Below are 18,137 nucleotides of genomic sequence, written 5' to 3' on the forward strand. Positions count from 1 at the left end.
GGCTGGGCACAAGGAGTCAGCCGAATACAAATCCTGCTGAAAAAGGCCGAATCCTGGATTTGGTGCATCCCTAATTTAAATTTGATTTGTTTTTAACTATAAAATCTGAATTTTTTAGTAAAAAAAAACCTCAATTTTTTTGGGGATTTATTATTAATATTATTATTATTACCCTGAGGATGGAAAGTCAGAATCCTAAATTCGGCATCTCAGACCTGCCGAGGTTGTATATAAGTCAATGGAAGAAGTCCCAAAGATATCCTGATCTGTGCTGGTTTTCGTGCAATAATCGGAAGATTTTATGGTTTTGTGCGGAAAATCCGAAAAAATTTGTAAGATCTGAATTTTCCATAAGTTGTTTTTTTTTAATTTTTAGGGAAAAATGTATTGATAAATAAGGGGAAATAACCCGTGCAGATTTGGTCAGCATATATTTCAGAAAATAATGAGATAAAGTCATATTTATCTCATATGTAGTAATACAGTATGGATTTAGTTTAGCAGGGAATAATTCTGAATTTTTCATTGCCTCTCTAAGCTTGATGGAGGGTGAGATTTACATCTTTGGAGACACAGATCTTTACTGCTAAAGGGCTGTGGTTGCCTTGGGCTGGTACAGAAGCTCAAAACATAGGTTGCCAGAGTCCCAATTCCAGAAAATGGGTGGCAAGAGGCTTACAAGTTTATTAATCCTTGAATGTTGTAATGAGCTATGGCTGTCTATTTAGAACCTGAAAAGAACAACATACATGAGATACGAGCAGAGAAATTAACATAAACGTGGGGGGGGGGGCTATAAATGTAGTAGTAGAACAATTGTAAGGAGAAAATAAGAATATTCTATCAGGGGTAGTGGTTTACGAACGACTTTGTTACAACATCGCCCTCTGGTGGCTATTTACTACCACACCCCACGCATTTTTAGCATAGATCATAATTTCTTACCCCTTTTTGTTACAGGACCAATAATGTCTGTTTGTATTTGTTAATTTGCTGGGGAAAATATCAAAATTGCCGGAATCCTTTTCTATAGACCCATTTTTTTGGCCCATAACAGAAGTCCATAAAGCTGACATCAATGAAAGCAGATATTTTTCTAGAATTACTTGTCTTTATTTGTGTTGCAGTTCTTTGTCTTCTGCCTTCTAAGGAGAATCGGTGCTTTCAGAGATGATTTCAGCAAATGTAGACGTACATATTTATGGTTTTGTGGTTCAAACTTATTGTAAATTAAGTCCAGCTTAAATGGTAGCAGGTGTCCTGGCTGCTACCCACAGATTTCTTTGTGTACAGTTGGATGGAGGTAGGGGGAAGTATTTAAATGTGGATTTGCATGGGCTGGTTTTCTACTTGCAAACACATCATGGGTACTTTCATCTAACAGCATACACATACCTTTAACCCTTCCCTAGCAGGTGAATGGAAAGTATTACTCAGCTTATAGGTTACATACGGATAGTGGCAGGAGGGACACAAAGGGGTCTTCCATATTTATCATTTTAGGCAAATTTGGATGAATACTGAGTCCTTTGCTTCATACCCCTGATTTTTTATTATTATTATTTATTATTATTAACTGACCTAAAGACAAACCAATGCATTAATGTATGTAGGGTCCTGATAAGAAAGGCTTACAATCTGTAGAGGTGGGAATCCATAAAAGATATTGCAATATTTCCATGGGTTAACGTGTCCTGAGAGAGCCCCATCTCATCACCATATTTATGTGTAATGAAAATGAGTTGTGATTCCGCAATTCAAATATTGTACATCCTATTTGGGTGCATAAAATAACAAAAAAAGATGAATGATGCTTAAGTGGCATGTAAAGCAGAGTTTTGCATAGGCAGCTTTGTTTTCAGACCTACATGTAAGGGATCTTCCAGTCTGTTCTGTCTTTAGACTTCTTAAATATAAAAAAAACCATAATGAAAATTTGCAATTTCTCCCCAGTTGGTGCAGTGGAATATATATTTTTGCATACTCTCTCTGTGTTATAAATACACAGCGTGGCAGCATGGAAAATAATCACACTTGCCTGTTTTCTACCTGTTGTAAAATCTCTGTTTATGTTTCTAAAATTGTGAAAAAAAATTATGAAATCCTTTGCTCTTAAATCATTTGCAAATATTGTCTTTGTAGCCTCAAATAATCCTACAGTGTGCAGTGTGCCAGTGGGATATTCTGTATAAGCAAAAAGGGTTATAACAGGACAGGTTTGATTTTTTGGCTAAAGTTATTGGGGGTTATTTTTACTGATATTATGGGTGTAAGTGCTAGAGCAGTACATGGTACAAAAGCTCACTCCTTCTCATTCATTCAAAGAGTCTGACTGCACTCCTGCCAGTGCTCCCTAACATTCTTGGCTGAATGACATGCAAATTAGTGGACAATTAAGGGCTCACGGGCAGATGCGGGGAGATTTAGTCGCCCAGCGACTAATCGCCTCTTCTTCGGGGTGACAATCTCCCCAAACTGCCTTCCCGCCGGCTATAATAAAAAATCGACAGCGGTATGGCACTCACGGTGCTTCGTTTTCCTCGTCGGGCGATTTCAGAAAACCCGCCGGCAGGAAGGCAGTTCTCGGAGATTAGTCGCCCCGAAGAAGAGGAGATTTGTTGCCGGGCGACTAATCTCCCGGAATCTGGGCGTGTGTCTCTGCCCTAAAGCTTCTAATAGACAGATTCAGGGAGATTGTCGCCCTGCGATTAATCGCCTCTTCTTCGGGGCTACAATCTCCCCGAACTACCTTCCCACCGGCTGTAATGAAAAATCGACAGTGGGAGGTCGGTGCTTCGTTTTCTGAAATCGCCGGAATTTTCCGTGTGAGGCAACTTCGGGAGACTAAAGAAAACAAATCGCTCCAAGTGTCATCCCGCCGGCGATTTACATTCTAGCCAGCGGGAAGGCAGTTCGGGGAGATTAGTCGCCCCGAAGAAGAGAAGATTTGTCGCCAGGCGACTAATCTCCCCGAATCTGAGGGTGTGTCTCTGCCCTTAAGGTGCTAATAGACAAGCAGTTAAGATCAAATGGTTGGATAATGTTCTAGGAAGTATATGAATTCACTGGTCACCTCTTATACCCCCACATCCAGTTTAAAGGAAACCTTTGAACTATAGGAGAGTTCTATACAGCTGGTAATAGTGCTCAGATGATCCCCAAGGTCTTGTTTGCAAATTAATGCACTAAGTACTTAACATTTTTTTCCAACTTCATTTGTGAGAAAGTCAGATAGCAGCTGCATAATTCCCTCATTAGAGTAAATCAATATTAATTAGCACAGTAGTAAGTGATTGGCTCATCGGGGATATGATGCTCTGATGCAAATAGTTTTCCCAGTTGAATACCAAACAAGTTGGGGCCTGGACTGGTACCTGCAGATTTTTCTCACCTGCTTAGGGACTGTACAGTCAGAACCTTGTTAGGCAGTGACGGCTCCAGAGAATATTTCTCTAATTATTTCCTTAAGTGTTTACATACAGTATTCTAACGCTTGTGTATAATTGTTTTATTTGCTGAAGCTTCTCACACCAGCGCATACACTATCCAATGTGCACAATTCATTTGCCTACATAAGTGAAACATACACAGGTCCTTCATTTAAACCAAACAGGGTTTGTTGACTTTGTTTAGAACTAGTGAGATGTCCAAGGATTAGAAATGTGGGTTAGGGTTTATCTTTGACTGGAGGGAAAATAAGGGTAAATGTTGGCTGACATCTGCCCTTGTGTTTGGATCCAAATAACCAAATTTCCAAATGGTTTGGGATCAGATTTATGTAAATGATTTGGTACATCCCCTTGGTTCAGGATTTGATTACAAGATATATATTGAATAAAGTACCCCCTCTTGTAACATATAAGGATATTATAAGTTCCATGACCATATATACAGGCCATGGAACTCAGAGATGACTTCTAATATCCTAATATTTTGCAAAAGGGGTACTTTATTTATTATTATTACACAAGTTTCAGTGAGTCATGTGACAGAAATGACATCACTAAGCTCCAATTCAACCGATGACATCTCTAAGCACTGTTTATAAGTATATCATTTACATGATATTAATAGCTCTTGTGTATTACACACACACACACACACACACACACACACACACACACACAATGTTTCTGATCATCAAACACATTTAACTATTAGTCAAAGATAACACAAGTAAACACAAAATGCAGTTTTTAAATGAGGGTTTTTATTATTTAGGGAGAAAAGAAATCCAAACCTGTGTGAACCTAATAACTGGTTGGGCCACCCTTAGCAGCAATAACTGCAATCAAGCGTTTGCGATAACTTGCAACGAGTCTTTTACAGCGCTCTGGAGGAATTTTGGCCCACTCATCTTTGCAGAATTGTTGTAATTCAGCTTTATTTGAGGGTTTTCTAGCATGAACCGCCTTTTTAAGGTCATGCCACAACATCTCAATAGGATTCAGGTCAGGACTTTGACTAGGCCACTCCAAAGTCTTCATTTTGTTTTTCTTCAGCCATTCAGAGGTGGATTTGCTGGTGTGTTTTGGGTCATTGTCCTGCTGCAGCACCCAAGATCGCTTCAGCTTGAGTTGACGAACAGATGGCCGGACATTCTCTTTCAGGATTTTTTGGTAGACAGTAGAATTCATGGTTCCATCTATCACAGCAAGTCTTCCAGGTCCTGAAGCAGCAAAACAACCCCAGACCATCACACTACCACCACCATATTTTACTGTTGGTATGATGTTCTTTTTCTGAAATGCTGTGTTACTTTTACGCCAGATGTAAAGGGACGCGCACCTTCCAAAAAGTTCAACTTTTGTCTCGTCGGTCCACAAGGTATTTTCCCAAAAGTCTTGGCAATCATTGAGATGTTTTTTTAGCAAAATTGAGACGAGCCTTAATGTTCTTTTTGCTTAAGGGTAAGGCCACACTAGGCGATAGCGCAGCGATTTGACTCGCGGCGACTTTTCGCCGCGACTTTTAATCCGCAATCGCTGGGGAAACTTTTGCGCTGGCGTCTATGGGGAATCGCGAGCGTAAAAACACACGCGGCGATCTTTTTTCTATTGTCGCTCGAAATCGCCTAGCGAGGCGATTTCGAGCGACAATAGAAAAAAGATCGCCGCGTGTGTTTTTACGCTGGCGATTTGTCGCGATTCCCCATAGACGCCAGCGCCAAAGTTTCCCCAGCGATTGCGGATTAAAAGTCGCGGCGAAAAGTCGCCGCGAGTCAAATCGCGGCGCTATCGCCTAGTGTGCCCTTAGCCTAAAAGTGGTTTGCGCCTTGGAAATCTGCCATGCAGGCCGTTTTTGCCCAGTCTCTTTCTTATGGTGGAGTCGTGAACACTGACCTTAATTGAGGCAAGTGAGGCCTGCAGTTCTTTAGATGTTGTCCTGGGGTCTTTTGTGGCCTCTCGGATGAGTTGTCTCTGCGCTCTTGGGGTAATTTTGGTCGGCCGGCCACTCCTGGGAAGGTTCACCACTGTTCCATGTTTTTGCCATTTGTGGATAATGGCTCTCACTGTGGTTCGCTGGAGTCCCAAAGCTTTAGAAATGGCTTTATAACCTTTGAAATTGAACTCAGGTGTGATAAACCACAGTTAAGTTATTTTTTAACAAGGGGGGCAATCACTTTTTCACACAGGCCCATGTAGATTTGGAGTTTTTTTTTCTCCCTTAATAACGTAAACCTTCATTTAAAAACTACATTTTGTGTTCAATTATGTTATCTTTGACTAATAGTTAACGGTTTTTGATGAGCAGAAACATTTAAGTGTGACAAACATGCAAAAGAATAAGAAATCAGGAAGGGGGCAAATAGTTTTTCACACCACTGTATGTATGTATGTATGTGTGTGTGTATATATATATATATATATATATATATATATATATATATATATACACACACACAACCAAACAACCGAATAAGTGCCAGTGCAGCTACCAAAACCCATTGCAGCTGCCACTGCTTGTAACCAAAATGGCAAAGAATTAGCAATCCCTTGGCAATCCCTTTGTCTCTTTGGTTGCATGCACCCTTTCATATGGGCAGTCCTGCCCAAAGTCCCCAATGAATCAATACACAGGCTGGCCCCATCCCCATGTTGGATACCTTTTGAGGGTGCATACAAAATATGGCTTCTTTTCTATTCTTCCACTAGTTTGGGAGGACAGCCAGAACAATCAGAATAGTACTGTGACTCCTGTTCACTTTCTTTTTCTGCCAAAGCACCATACACTGTCCGATATCTTCAATCCGACCTATAGCTATAGTAGGGATGTTGGTATGGATCACAGGGGCTACCATACATATACCGACTTTATCAGGATCTGTATGGCCAACTTAAGCTTACCCTAGACAGGCAGATTTAAGCTGGCCAGACAGATTTTATTTTGGTTTTAAAAATAAAGTCCAACAAGGACCACATCAGTGCGTTGATGCAGTCCTCTCTTGATGGACCTTCCTAGACGACTATTGTTATCCAATCATTGCCCCTGGGGTTAAAATGATGGATCAGCCTGATTTGACCCAGATGTTGGTGGACAAATTGGGCAAAGATCCGCTTGTTTGGTGACCTTGCCAAGACAACAAAAAAATGCATAACTAGTTTAATAGTATGCAGGGCCCTAAAAAGTCTGGGATCCTACTGCATTCCAATAAACTTCTACTTGTATATGCTTTTATGGGCTACTCCTAGTACTTGTTGATTGTATAAACTAGTTTAATTTTCTTCCCACCACAGTTATCTCAATGATCTGGAGCGCATTGCTCGGTCTGATTACGTTCCCACTCAGCAAGATGTTTTGAGAACACGTGTGAAAACTACTGGGATTGTGGAGACCCACTTCACCTTCAAAGACCTGCACTTCAAGTATGTAGATTTAGGGCACAAAGGTGTCCCTTAGTGTACCCTGGGTAAAGCTGAACTCTGCTCCAGGGCCGGAACTAGGGGTAGGCAGAAGAGGCACCTGCCTAGGGCGTAACGATGTGGGGGAACTGGGCAGGCACCTGGTCAAAGGACTTCTGCCTACCCCTAGTTCGGGTGGTTCGCTCCCCAGCTGCTCCTCCCACCCTTCTTTCTACTCCCCTCCCTTCTTTCTCCTCCTCTCCCTTCCGTCACTCCCCCTACCTCCGTCACCCCCTTACCTCCATCACTCCCCCCCTGCTTCTGTCACTCCCCCCCACCTCCGTCACTCCCTCCCTAACTCTGTCATTCCCCCCCACCTCTGTCACTCTCCCCCCCTTTCCACTACATCCGTCACTCCCCCCACCGCCTTCACTCCCCCCCTACCGCCTTCACTCCCCCTACCTCCATCACTCCCCCCCACCTCCGTCACCCCCCCCTCTACCTCCGTCAGTCCCTCCACTTCCCTTTGTCTCTGTCCCCTCCCTGCTATTCTACTATAGTGCATGCCTACTTGCACCTGTCGGCTTGAACCGGCCCTGCCCTGCTCCTTGCGCCAGACTGAAAAACCGGTGCAAGGAGATGAGCACTGGGCCTGAAGGTGCAGACAACCCCTGAATGACATGCAAGTTAGGGGACAGGTAGGGGGTGGGATGCCAACCTTGCACGCCTCTCACTAATGCACTATGTGCTGTGTTTGTGGGAGGGGCTACAGGTCTGTCACAGAGAACAGCAGATTATAGGAAAGGCAGAACACAGTGTGCAGAGTCTAACAAAATCATCCAATTGCTGCCTTTTCTGCACACGGTGTTCTGCTCCATAAATTTCCCCTTCCTTTTTGGTTAACTACATTTCACCTACACTGGGTATAACATTCTGTAATTACTTCCAAATAAGCAACATCAATAACATCATAATGCTAGTCCAGTGAGTCCTTCATTAGTAAACAAACACTTAAAGTCTTATGCCACATGGGGCTGAAACTCAGCCTGCTGAAAAATGCTGAAAAACACAGGCCTAGTGTCAGTTCCTACACAGCAATCAGCCCCTTACCCTGCCTTTACCAGAACCATTGCATCAGCCCGGGTGCAGGCACACATGGCGGATTTCATCACGAATCTTTGCATTTCAGCACCAAAATCTGGCCCGTGCCTAAGCACAGACACAAATTCATTGATTTATTAATTTATTTAACACCTTACCTTTCTTATAATCTGAGTTTTCCCTTTTTCCATCTCCTCCTGATCCCTTTCTAAGCTCTAACTGGGTATTTGGGACTTTCATAGCATCTATCCTTGTTCCTTATAAAAAACAATTCTCCTGTCTTATAGACAAGACAGCTGCACCATCTTTGCCTAAGTAATAAACTTAGATATTACTGTCAATGGTTATGTCGGGCCGTAAAGGAGAAAACTTTATGTGGAAATGATAATTGCGCAGAAACTGAAGCAGACTCTCTTTCATCTTTCCAGAATGTTTGATGTCGGGGGACAGCGATCTGAGCGAAAGAAATGGATCCACTGCTTTGAGGGAGTGACTGCAATTATTTTTTGCGTGGCACTCAGTGCCTACGACCTGGTGTTGGCAGAGGATGAGGAGATGGTAAGAATAACTTTTGTGGTCTTTTCATTATAGAATTTACCTTACCTCTTGTGTCCAAATACTCCATAGCAGTGATCTCCAACCAGTTGCTCGTAAGCAACATGTTGCTCACCAAGCTCTTGGATGTTCCTCCCAGTTGCCTCAAAGCAGGTGCTTATTTTTAAATTCCGGGTTTTGGTTAAAGTTTTGGTTGCAAAAAAACCATGTGTACTGCCAAAAAAAGCCTCCTGTAGGCTGACAGTCCACATAGGGGCTACCAAATAGTCAATCACACCCTCAGGAACTTTTTTTTATGCTTGTATGGCTCACAAAATTTTTGTGAGCGATGGGTTTGGGTTGACTGCTGTACAAAGTTTGCATGCCGGGCTGAAATTTTGTGAAACTTAAATAGTGTTCTCCAAATCTTAAAGTTGTTACTTGCCACTTAAGGGAAGAGGCTCAGGTGTGCCGCCCTGAGCCCTCGGCATAGGGAGCGGATAAATCGAAAATACTTTACAGCAGGCACTCAAATGAAGGTAATCTTCCACCAGGTTGTTGAAGCAAAGAAAAATATTTTTTTGTTTCGTGTTACAAATACTTAGTTATAGGCTCTGCACCCACCCCAGCTGCAACCTCCTAGTGCCCTACTTCTGCAGGGCATGCTTCTTTTGTATATTTGTGCCCTGGCTTGCCCTACCCCCTTTCGTGATGACACAGCGGGGTGGGCATGGATATATAATTACGAGCATACCAAGGGTTAGGGTTGGGTGCAGGTTCTCAGGGGTTGGGTTAGGGTCGGTTAAAAAGGTTGATCCCCTGCACTACAGCATGTAGCTTATTGACTGGAGTGGGGGAAGGAGCAAAGAGTAAACAACTGGTACAGAGCAATGTAAATTGTGAATAAAAGCTGCTCAGTGCCAAATACCCCTTACTCAAATGGGTTGCTACTTAATCAATCAATTTATTGTAGCTATTGAGCCTCAAACTTAAAAGCGCTCACCCTGTAATTGCTGTGACCTGGGTGTGTAAACCCCAGGTCCGACACTTTTGTATTAAACAAATCTTTAAAAAGCTGAGACATTGAAAGGAAAAGCACTCACCCAGCGTATCGAGTGGCCCGGGTGCATCGCCCCGAACCCGTAGCAGAAGGTGCCTGTGCAAATTGTGGAGAAGAATCAACAAGCACTCCGGACACCACTCATATATGCCTATGACTACGTATCTTAAGTAGGGTTTCCACTTGGCCAGTAAAAATGATGGTTGATCCCAATGTTATTAATAGGGGAAAAAGATAAATATATAGGAAGGCCGGTATTTTTATCCAGAAAAGGCGGCAACCCTAATCTTGAGATATGAAATGCGTCAGCAATAGATGTTTTTAATTTGCTGAAATAAAGTTGTCTTTTACCCTATGAGTGGCGTCCGGAGTGCTTGCCAATTCTTCTCCCCAATTTGAACTGGTACAGAGCACCATGTTTTGTATCCACATTGCTCCTGGTCCCTGCTCTTTTGTACCTGCCACTGTCAGACACACACATTTCAATACAAGGGCTTGCACATAGGTGGGTAGGTGGATGCCAATTACAAGTATTATTCACAAGGTGCATCTGGAACATTTACATTTCTAACTTGGCATAGGGCACACCTGAACATGCACATATTAGATTGTAAATTGGTACCATAGAGTCTTTAAACAATTCCAAAATAATGTATTGGCTTTTTCTACTGGGATGTTAATTGATATCCAGTTCATTGAAGATGATGTAGGTGATTCTAATGTTTTGGTGTTGTAACACAAGTAAAAGTCCATTAAAGCAAGCATCACTGAACCTGCATCTGATTCACTTTTAAGTAGGAGTGAGACCAACAGACAGTCGCTGTATATACACAAAGCTAAAACAGACTTGGCCAGTGGCTGGAAGGCTGAGCTGTTGGAATATGACATCACAGGCAAGAAATCAGATGATCTATAAACTCTCCCGCTTGACTGCAACTAACATATATGTTTCTAATGAGTCTGCCTGCTATATGAAATTGCTGGCACTGATTTTCAATGGGGATATTAACTCAAAAATAAATTATGCCTAAGGAAAGAAATAATGAAAGTAAGAGTTTTAAGCAGCTTTTCAATACACATTGATGACCAGTGTTGGACTTGCCCACAGGAAAACTCCCGGTGGGCCCTCATGCTGCTTAACATTTGGCCTATTTCATGGTCATTCCCTATTTCTGAGAACAAAGAGGCTAAATAGATGGAATCATAGATTATAGTATGTAAAGAAAAGAGACTAGGAGAATAGAGGTTAAGTGAGGAGAGGAAGAATAATAGTACTGAGAGTGGGCCCCTGATCATTTGTCTGTCCCTTTCTGTTCTCTGCACTTCTGGTTCTGACTTCAAAACAATGTCGCACAAGCCAGTAGATTACCAGACCTGTCTTTGCTGGAGGAGACCTGGCTTTTGGAAAATTGTTTGAAAAGTCGGAGCCAGGAGTTGAGAAAGGGATAAACAAACATAACAAATGCATTTAAAAGTAACTCTAAAACTATTGATTACTTAGAATTACATGTTTGTTGCTACTAATCCCATGCACTTTCCCCTTTCAGAATCGGATGCACGAGAGCATGAAATTATTTGACAGTATCTGTAACAACAAATGGTTCACTGAGACTTCCATCATCCTCTTCCTCAACAAAAAGGATCTCTTTGAGGAGAAGATCACCCGCAGCCCTCTGAATATCTGCTTCCCTGAGTACTCTGGTAAGTGCCTGTGGTTTGGTCTCAACAATATGATTTCCTTTCCTCTCTTTTATTACATTTTTCTCTGTTACAGCTGTAAAATTCCTCTCTCGCCTTGGTTGCTTTATTCTTTGCCATGTCCCTCACTCCTTTTTTTGTTGTATCCCCTTCAGGTGCCAATCAGTACGATGAGGCTGCTAGTTACATCCAGACTAAATTTGAGGATTTAAACAAAAGGCGTGACACAAAGGAGATATATACACATTTCACATGTGCCACCGACACGAAAAACGTACAGTTTGTGTTTGATGCTGTGACGGACGTTATCATCAAGAATAACCTGAAAGACTGTGGCCTTTTCTAACCCAACAGGTAATGGATGTTCTGTGCATATACATGACCTGTTATCCAGAATGCTTGGGACCTGGGGTTTTTGGCATTTTGGATACATTCTACAAGGTACTGGTTTACTATTACAGAGAAAAAGCAAACCAGGTGTTAAAATTTAAATTATTTGATTATAATTAAGTTTATGGTTGATGGCCTTCCCATGATTCTGAGCATTCTAGATAACAGGTTTTCAGAAAACAGATCCTATACCTGTATAGAATGTCCTATTTCTCATTCAACAAACAACTGCAGATAACAATAGGACTGATTTTGGCACACGTGTACAGGCAATTTGCAATTGGTCATTTATTTTCATGTTTTTATAATTCTGGTTGGTAGGGTCCAATTTACCCTAGCAAATGAAAGAGACTTGAAGACCAATAGGAAAGGGCCTGAATAGAAAGCTAAATCTTCAAAATAAATTAGTTAATATAGCAACAATACAATTGTAGCCTCACAGAGAAATTGTGTTCTGACTTCCAGGGTTTGTGACCCCCCCCCTGCAAAAAAAAACAACTAATTGCTAGCATAAGAGGAATGCAAATCATTTACAATCTATACAAAGAAATTAAAACCAATTGAAAAGTTGCTAGGATTTCATCCCTAATCCATAACTTAAAAGTGAACTTTTAATATTTGATGGATTGACATACCGACCTTGGCAACAAAAACAGATTGACTGTGAAGCTTAACTTCATTGTTAATCTTACTTTTTATTGCTTTTTGGACCTGCTTCTATTCATCACCAAGCTGTTGCGTAGTTGATGGGGTAATTATGTCCTAGTAACCAGTTTACTTTTTTTTTTCTTTTTTTTTTTGCAGTTATCAGGTTTGGAATTTAAATGAAAGCCAATTGCAGATGGTCTTGGCACATGTATGTCTACAATAATTAAAGGGGTGAGCTACCTCCTTTAAATGTAAACTTAAAACTTCATAAAATGAATTTAAAGGAATACTGTCATGGGAAAACATGTTTTGTTTTTTTTCAAAACGCATCAGTTAATAGTGCTGCTCCAGCAGAATTCTGCACTGAAATCCATTTCTCAAAAGAGCAAACAGATTTTTTTATATTCAATTTTGAAATCTGACCTGGGGCTAGACATATTGTCAGTTTCCCAGCTGCCCCCAGTCGTGACTTGTGCCGGCACTTTAGGATGGAACTACTTTCTGGCAGGCTGTTATCTTTCCTACTTAATGTAACTGATTCAGTCTCAGTGAGACATGGCTTTTACTATTGAGTGCTGTTCTTAGATCTACCAGGGAGCTGTTATCTTGTGTTAAGCTGGCCATGGATGCAAAGATCTGATCGTACGAATCGAGGATTCGTCTGATTTTCGGACCGTCATTTTTCGTCTGGCGGAGATCAGTCGTTTGGTCGAGTAATATCTCTGCATGTATTGCCGATCGTACGATTTTCAGCGAGAGACTGGTTGGACATAACTTTCATATGATTGCTGTCAGGGGCAGAACATTGGCTGATCTGTTCTTTTGTACTTTATTTGATCGGAATCTTTGCATCTGTGGCCAGCTTTAGAGAACTCCTATTTGGTTATCTTTCCATTGTCCTTTTGTTAGGCTGGGGGGGGGGAGATATCACTCAAACTTGCAGTACAGCAAAGAGTGACTGAAGTTTATCAGAGCACAAGTCACATGACTGGGGGCAGCTGGGAAACTGACAATGTGCCCCATGTCAGATTTCAAAATTGAATATAAAAAAATCTGTTTGCTCTTTTGAAAAATGGATTTCAGTGCAGAATTCTGCTGGAGCAGCACTATTAACTGATGCATTTCGGGGGAAAAACATGTTTTCCTATGACAGTATCCCTTTAAATAGCACTCAGACAATTCAAATTGCTCTTTTGTTTTTGAAATACCCCCTAAGAAAGGGTTAATACACACTCCATGTAGAAAACTGCAAATGCTTGCCCTTTGAAATGCCTCTGTTTGCTGAGCATGATCCAGTTGTACTGTTACGATTAACCCTCAAGGTATGGGATTCTAACCGGTTATGCTTATTATCTCTGTTTTTTTGCCTCCGCAGGGTTGAGCCATTGATGTGTGCATATTGGGGAGGGAAGCACCTTCCAGGCGTCTGTGGATTTTATAGTTTTTATTCCAAGTTTGTTGCATTTGGTAATTTAACCTTTCTCCTGCTGGAGCAAAGTGTGCTGAATGGAGCAATACTTTTTCAAAAGCTGTTCTTCTCAGGCCCTGTGCTGGACAGTGTACAGTTCTTACCGATTTTCACTTTTTATAAACCTGGAATGTTGCCTGTGCTGCCGGGGGGGGGGGGAGCATTTTGGAAACTTCCAGTGTCTTTTAAAGAAGTCCAAGGCCATCCTGAATCATTCCTGAATCCCAGCAGCCAATGCTATTTCTCTGGTGGGCAATTCATATCACTTCTGGATACCCCTACATCCTTTAAACCAGGGGCTGTTTTGGACACGTTCATGTTGCTTATATAAAAGCACCAGCCTTTGATTTTTGATGCCTCTTTGTGCATGTGCATGCAGTTGGTTAATGGTGATTGTTAGCTCCTTGGTCACAAAGACTTCACATCTGCAGGCCCAACCAGTGGCAAAGGATCCCCCCCCCCATCTGATTCTATACTTCAGGCTTTCCCTGCTCGTTGGGCCTTCAGTAATCCAGTACAATAAAAGCCTTTGGCCACCAGCGTTCCTACCTTCATAACATTCTACTTGATTACTGGCCGCCAGAGTAGACTCCAGCTCAGCGTCAATTGTCTGCAGCAGAGGACTCCTTCCATTCTTGTTTTTGCCCAAATGCTACACGAGAGAGCAGGAGAAGGCACAGTATGAAGGGTTAACTCTTCTCTGCTGATTTACATTCCTTTTCAGAGAGAGAGAAATATAAATAAGGAAACCATGAAATGCAAATGATAAGTAGAGTAATTAGCTGAGGGTGGAACCTTCTACCTGGTAAAGTGGGGGGATATACGGAGGGTCCCGTCCCAGAAGGTTTCCACCAGTAGCTTTTTGTGCCTTTGGCTGATCTGTGTGTTATTATATTTTATTTTTGTTTTATTAATTATTGTAACTTTAGCTCAGTACAAAAACTCATTAATATTAAGCTCTTTATTAATGCTTTTTTCTTCTCCTACTTCTATATTTCCTACTTATTCTCCTTTCTCTGTTCTTCTAAATACGCTACGGCTCCACTCTCTCCTTCTTTTCTCTCCCATAAGCACTTCCGCCCGCCAACATAAACTGCTGTGATTTTGTGGCAGCAAAGGAGTTAAAATTGTCCCGTCCTCTCATTATCGTGGACCGCACTGTTTCTAAAGATGTGGGAAACTTTATTTTTATTGGTTTAAATTATTTTTGTAACAATGAAAATGTAATGCTGAGTTCCGCTTACTGTCCCCCTTCCTTCCTTCAGAGTGAGAAAACCCATTTGATTTGTTAGGTCCCAAAAGAAAGATAGTGGCGAGGGGGCAATGGCAGGTCCGTGGTCCTAACCCATCGAAAATAGCCCACAGGCCCTTACCTTTCCCATCATTGGATATAGTTTGTCCTGCAAAAGAGAGAGGCCACATAATCCTGAGCCTCTCTGTCATGGCAACAACACAGACACAATTGATGTGATTTATAATTTCTTAAAGCTGTAGCTCCCTGCAACAAATTCTTATATATATTGATGTGTATTGATCTCTATAAAACACATGTATTCAGTGACTCTGCCTGATTTAGCTGTGATTATTCTGGCCTATACTGTTCCTATTGTCATTCCCTATGCCAGATTAATACATGGACTGTGTCCTCTATAAAGATAAAGGGCATATACAGTAACAATTGCCAGCGCTACTCAAAGACCAAATAACATAGACCTCCATGGCACTCACACACCTAATAAGCACAGCAGCAAATTTCAGGCAGTTCGAGTGGCACATTGAATTGTATTTATTGTATAATTAGTCTAATTATCTCGTCCATGCGAAAAAGCCATCGGCAGACAGAGTAGAACTCGCTTGTCCTTCCATCACCATAACAATAAAATGCAGTAAGGAGATTTAAAGGGATATTGTCATGGGAAAACTGATTCTTTTATATTTAATTTTGAAATTTGATATGGGGCTAGACAGTAACAGAACACTAGGTGGGTCGTGCCGTGCAGCCGGGCAAACGTCCCCACCCACCCTCGTCGTGGGCATTTTCTTTGCGGCTGCAGCCGACTCCGGCCAGCTGCAGCGCGCACGATCTGCTGGGGGGGCCATGCGGGGGTGCGGGCGCTGGCCCTAGTTGCACTAACGGTAGTTATGCCACTGGGGCTAGATATATTGTCAGTTTCCCAGGTGCCCCCAGTCATGTGACTTGTGCTCTGATAAACTTCAGTCACTCTTTACTGCTGCACTGCAAGTTGGAGTGATCTCCCCCCCCCCCAGCAGCCTATCAGCAGAACAATTGGCAGGCCCAGGCCTAGGGTGGCAAGACGATAGGGGCGGCATGCCATCCAGCTGCATTCTAAAAGGCGTTAATCTGCATGGGGTTGTGTGCGATGTTAACGGGGGTTAAGAGTCCGTGGCACGCCATTGCCAGGGCACTAAGCCCCTGCGGTGCGAATTGGCCTTGGGGCGGCAAAGACTGGAATCCGGGCCTGACATTGGTTAGGTAACCAGATAACGGCTCCCTGGTAGATATAAAAACAGCAGTCAATATTAAAAATCCAAGTCCCACTGAGACGCCATCAGTTACATTGAGTAGGAGAAACAATAGTCTGCCTGAAAGCAATTCCATCCTGAAGTGCTGGCTCTTTCTGAAAGCACATGACCAGGCAAAATTAGCTAAGATGGCTGCCCACATACCAATATTACAACAACAAAAAAATACACTTATTGGGTTAGAAATGACATTTTACACGGTAGAGTGAATTATTTGCAGTGTAAACGTGTAATTTAGAAATAAAAACTACACCATAAAAATCATGACCGGATCTCTTTAACTCATCTTTGCTCCATTGACTGCCTTCTGGCTATGGCTTCTTTGTTCTGTTATCATTAGTCTGTGTATCACAAACCTAAAAAAAAAAATAGAATTTTAAATAGCTATATCCACAAAGACACAAAGTCCCTCTTAACTCTCGCATTGTCTTACGAGACACCCTACGGATTTTTTGGGGGGGATGGTTCATAGAGTTTGAGAAATAAAACACACACCCAGGGAACATGTAACAGAGCAAAGGTGACACATATCCATGGGAACAGCGCCCGTCGAGGCAGAGGAACAGCAGGTAGACTTGCTTTTGTTAAGCCAATCATTCCCAGATTAGGTTTGTTGGGGAAACAAGCTTAGCCTTCGTCCTGTGGTGATGGGCGGCGCCTGATGTAAACTGCTTTTTAACTCCCTCGCAAGGACCACAGCCTGTATCTTTTCTCACTAGTCTTTTTCTCTAAAATTGTTCACATTTTAAATAATAAAATGTAGAAATTGCCTCTGGTTCTCTGTCTGTTTGTTTTTCCTTGTCCGTCAGTTCCTTCTCCTCTCCGGCTACACATTGGAGAACATTGGAGTGGGATTCCTTATCTACAGCTTCAGCATTTCAGCAGGAAAATGGATTGCAATGGTACCTGTATTATTATTTTCTTATCACAGGTACGGGACCTGTTATCCAGAATGCTCGGGGGCCTGGGGATTTTCCGGAATACCGGATCTTTCTGTAATTTGGATCTTCATACCTTAAGTCTACTAGAAAATCATGTAAATATTAAATAAACCCAATAGGCTGGTTTTGCTTCCAATAAGGATTAATTATATCTTAGTTGGGATCAAGTACAAGGTAATGTTTTTATTATTACAGAGAAAAAGGAAATCATTTTTAAAAAAGATTGATTATTCAGATAAAATAGAGTCTATGGGAGACAGCCATTCCGTAATTCGGAGCTTTCTGGATAACAGATCCCATACCTGTATCACCATTTCTGTTCTTATGTGGCACTACAAATTATACTCGGCTCATGGTCTGTTTGCCTACAATGTGCATTTGGTGCCGGAAGTACAGGGAATTCAAACCGTGGAACTGAAACCATATCCATGACAGTGGGGGTCATTTATAAACACTGGGCAAATGTGCACCTGGGCAGTTACCCATAGCAACCAATCAGTGATTAGCTGTTATTAGTCAGCTGCACGTTGAATACTGAAAACATGTTGGTTGCCATGGGTTATTGCCCAGTAGCAAATTTGCCCAGTGTTTATAAATGAGCCACAGTGACTTCAGCACTAGAACTTTGGGGCATAAATAAAAAAGTTTGTCATTTATTTTACACAAATGTGCGGAATTAAATATCTGTATATAAAGCTGCAGCTACCAAGCTTCCCCTCTTGGCATAAATTCTGTGTGCACTGTTATAAAAATACATATGCCCGGGCCTGGGACAGCAAGTTGTCAAGCTGCTGCAATGCTCAATACAACTTTAAGGGGAAAAAAAGTCCTGATGAAAGAATACTGTGAATGCAGTGAATCCATTCTAAGTGCAGTGAGCCCACTGTGCATCATGGGACATCTCCATATTG

At 41.9% G+C, this 18,137-nt stretch overlaps 1 protein-coding gene across 1 annotated transcript in view; it reads left to right on the forward strand.

Moving 5' to 3' along the window:
- The window catches only part of gnai2.S (guanine nucleotide binding protein (G protein), alpha inhibiting activity polypeptide 2 S homeolog), a 68,389-nt gene extending 51,334 nt beyond the window's left edge, over positions 1 to 17,055 (forward strand). The window contains 5 exon segments of the mRNA NM_001097056.1: positions 6,738 to 6,866; positions 8,372 to 8,501; positions 11,085 to 11,238; positions 11,391 to 11,589; positions 13,649 to 17,055. Coding sequence (NP_001090525.1) covers positions 6,738 to 6,866; positions 8,372 to 8,501; positions 11,085 to 11,238; positions 11,391 to 11,581 — 604 coding nt within the window. The 3' untranslated portion in view covers positions 11,582 to 11,589; positions 13,649 to 17,055.
- Positions 17,056 to 18,137: the final 1,082 nt, after the last annotated feature.

This window comes from Xenopus laevis, chromosome 4S, assembly GCF_017654675.1.
Source record: "Xenopus laevis strain J_2021 chromosome 4S, Xenopus_laevis_v10.1, whole genome shotgun sequence".
Taxonomy (NCBI): domain Eukaryota; kingdom Metazoa; phylum Chordata; class Amphibia; order Anura; family Pipidae; genus Xenopus; species Xenopus laevis.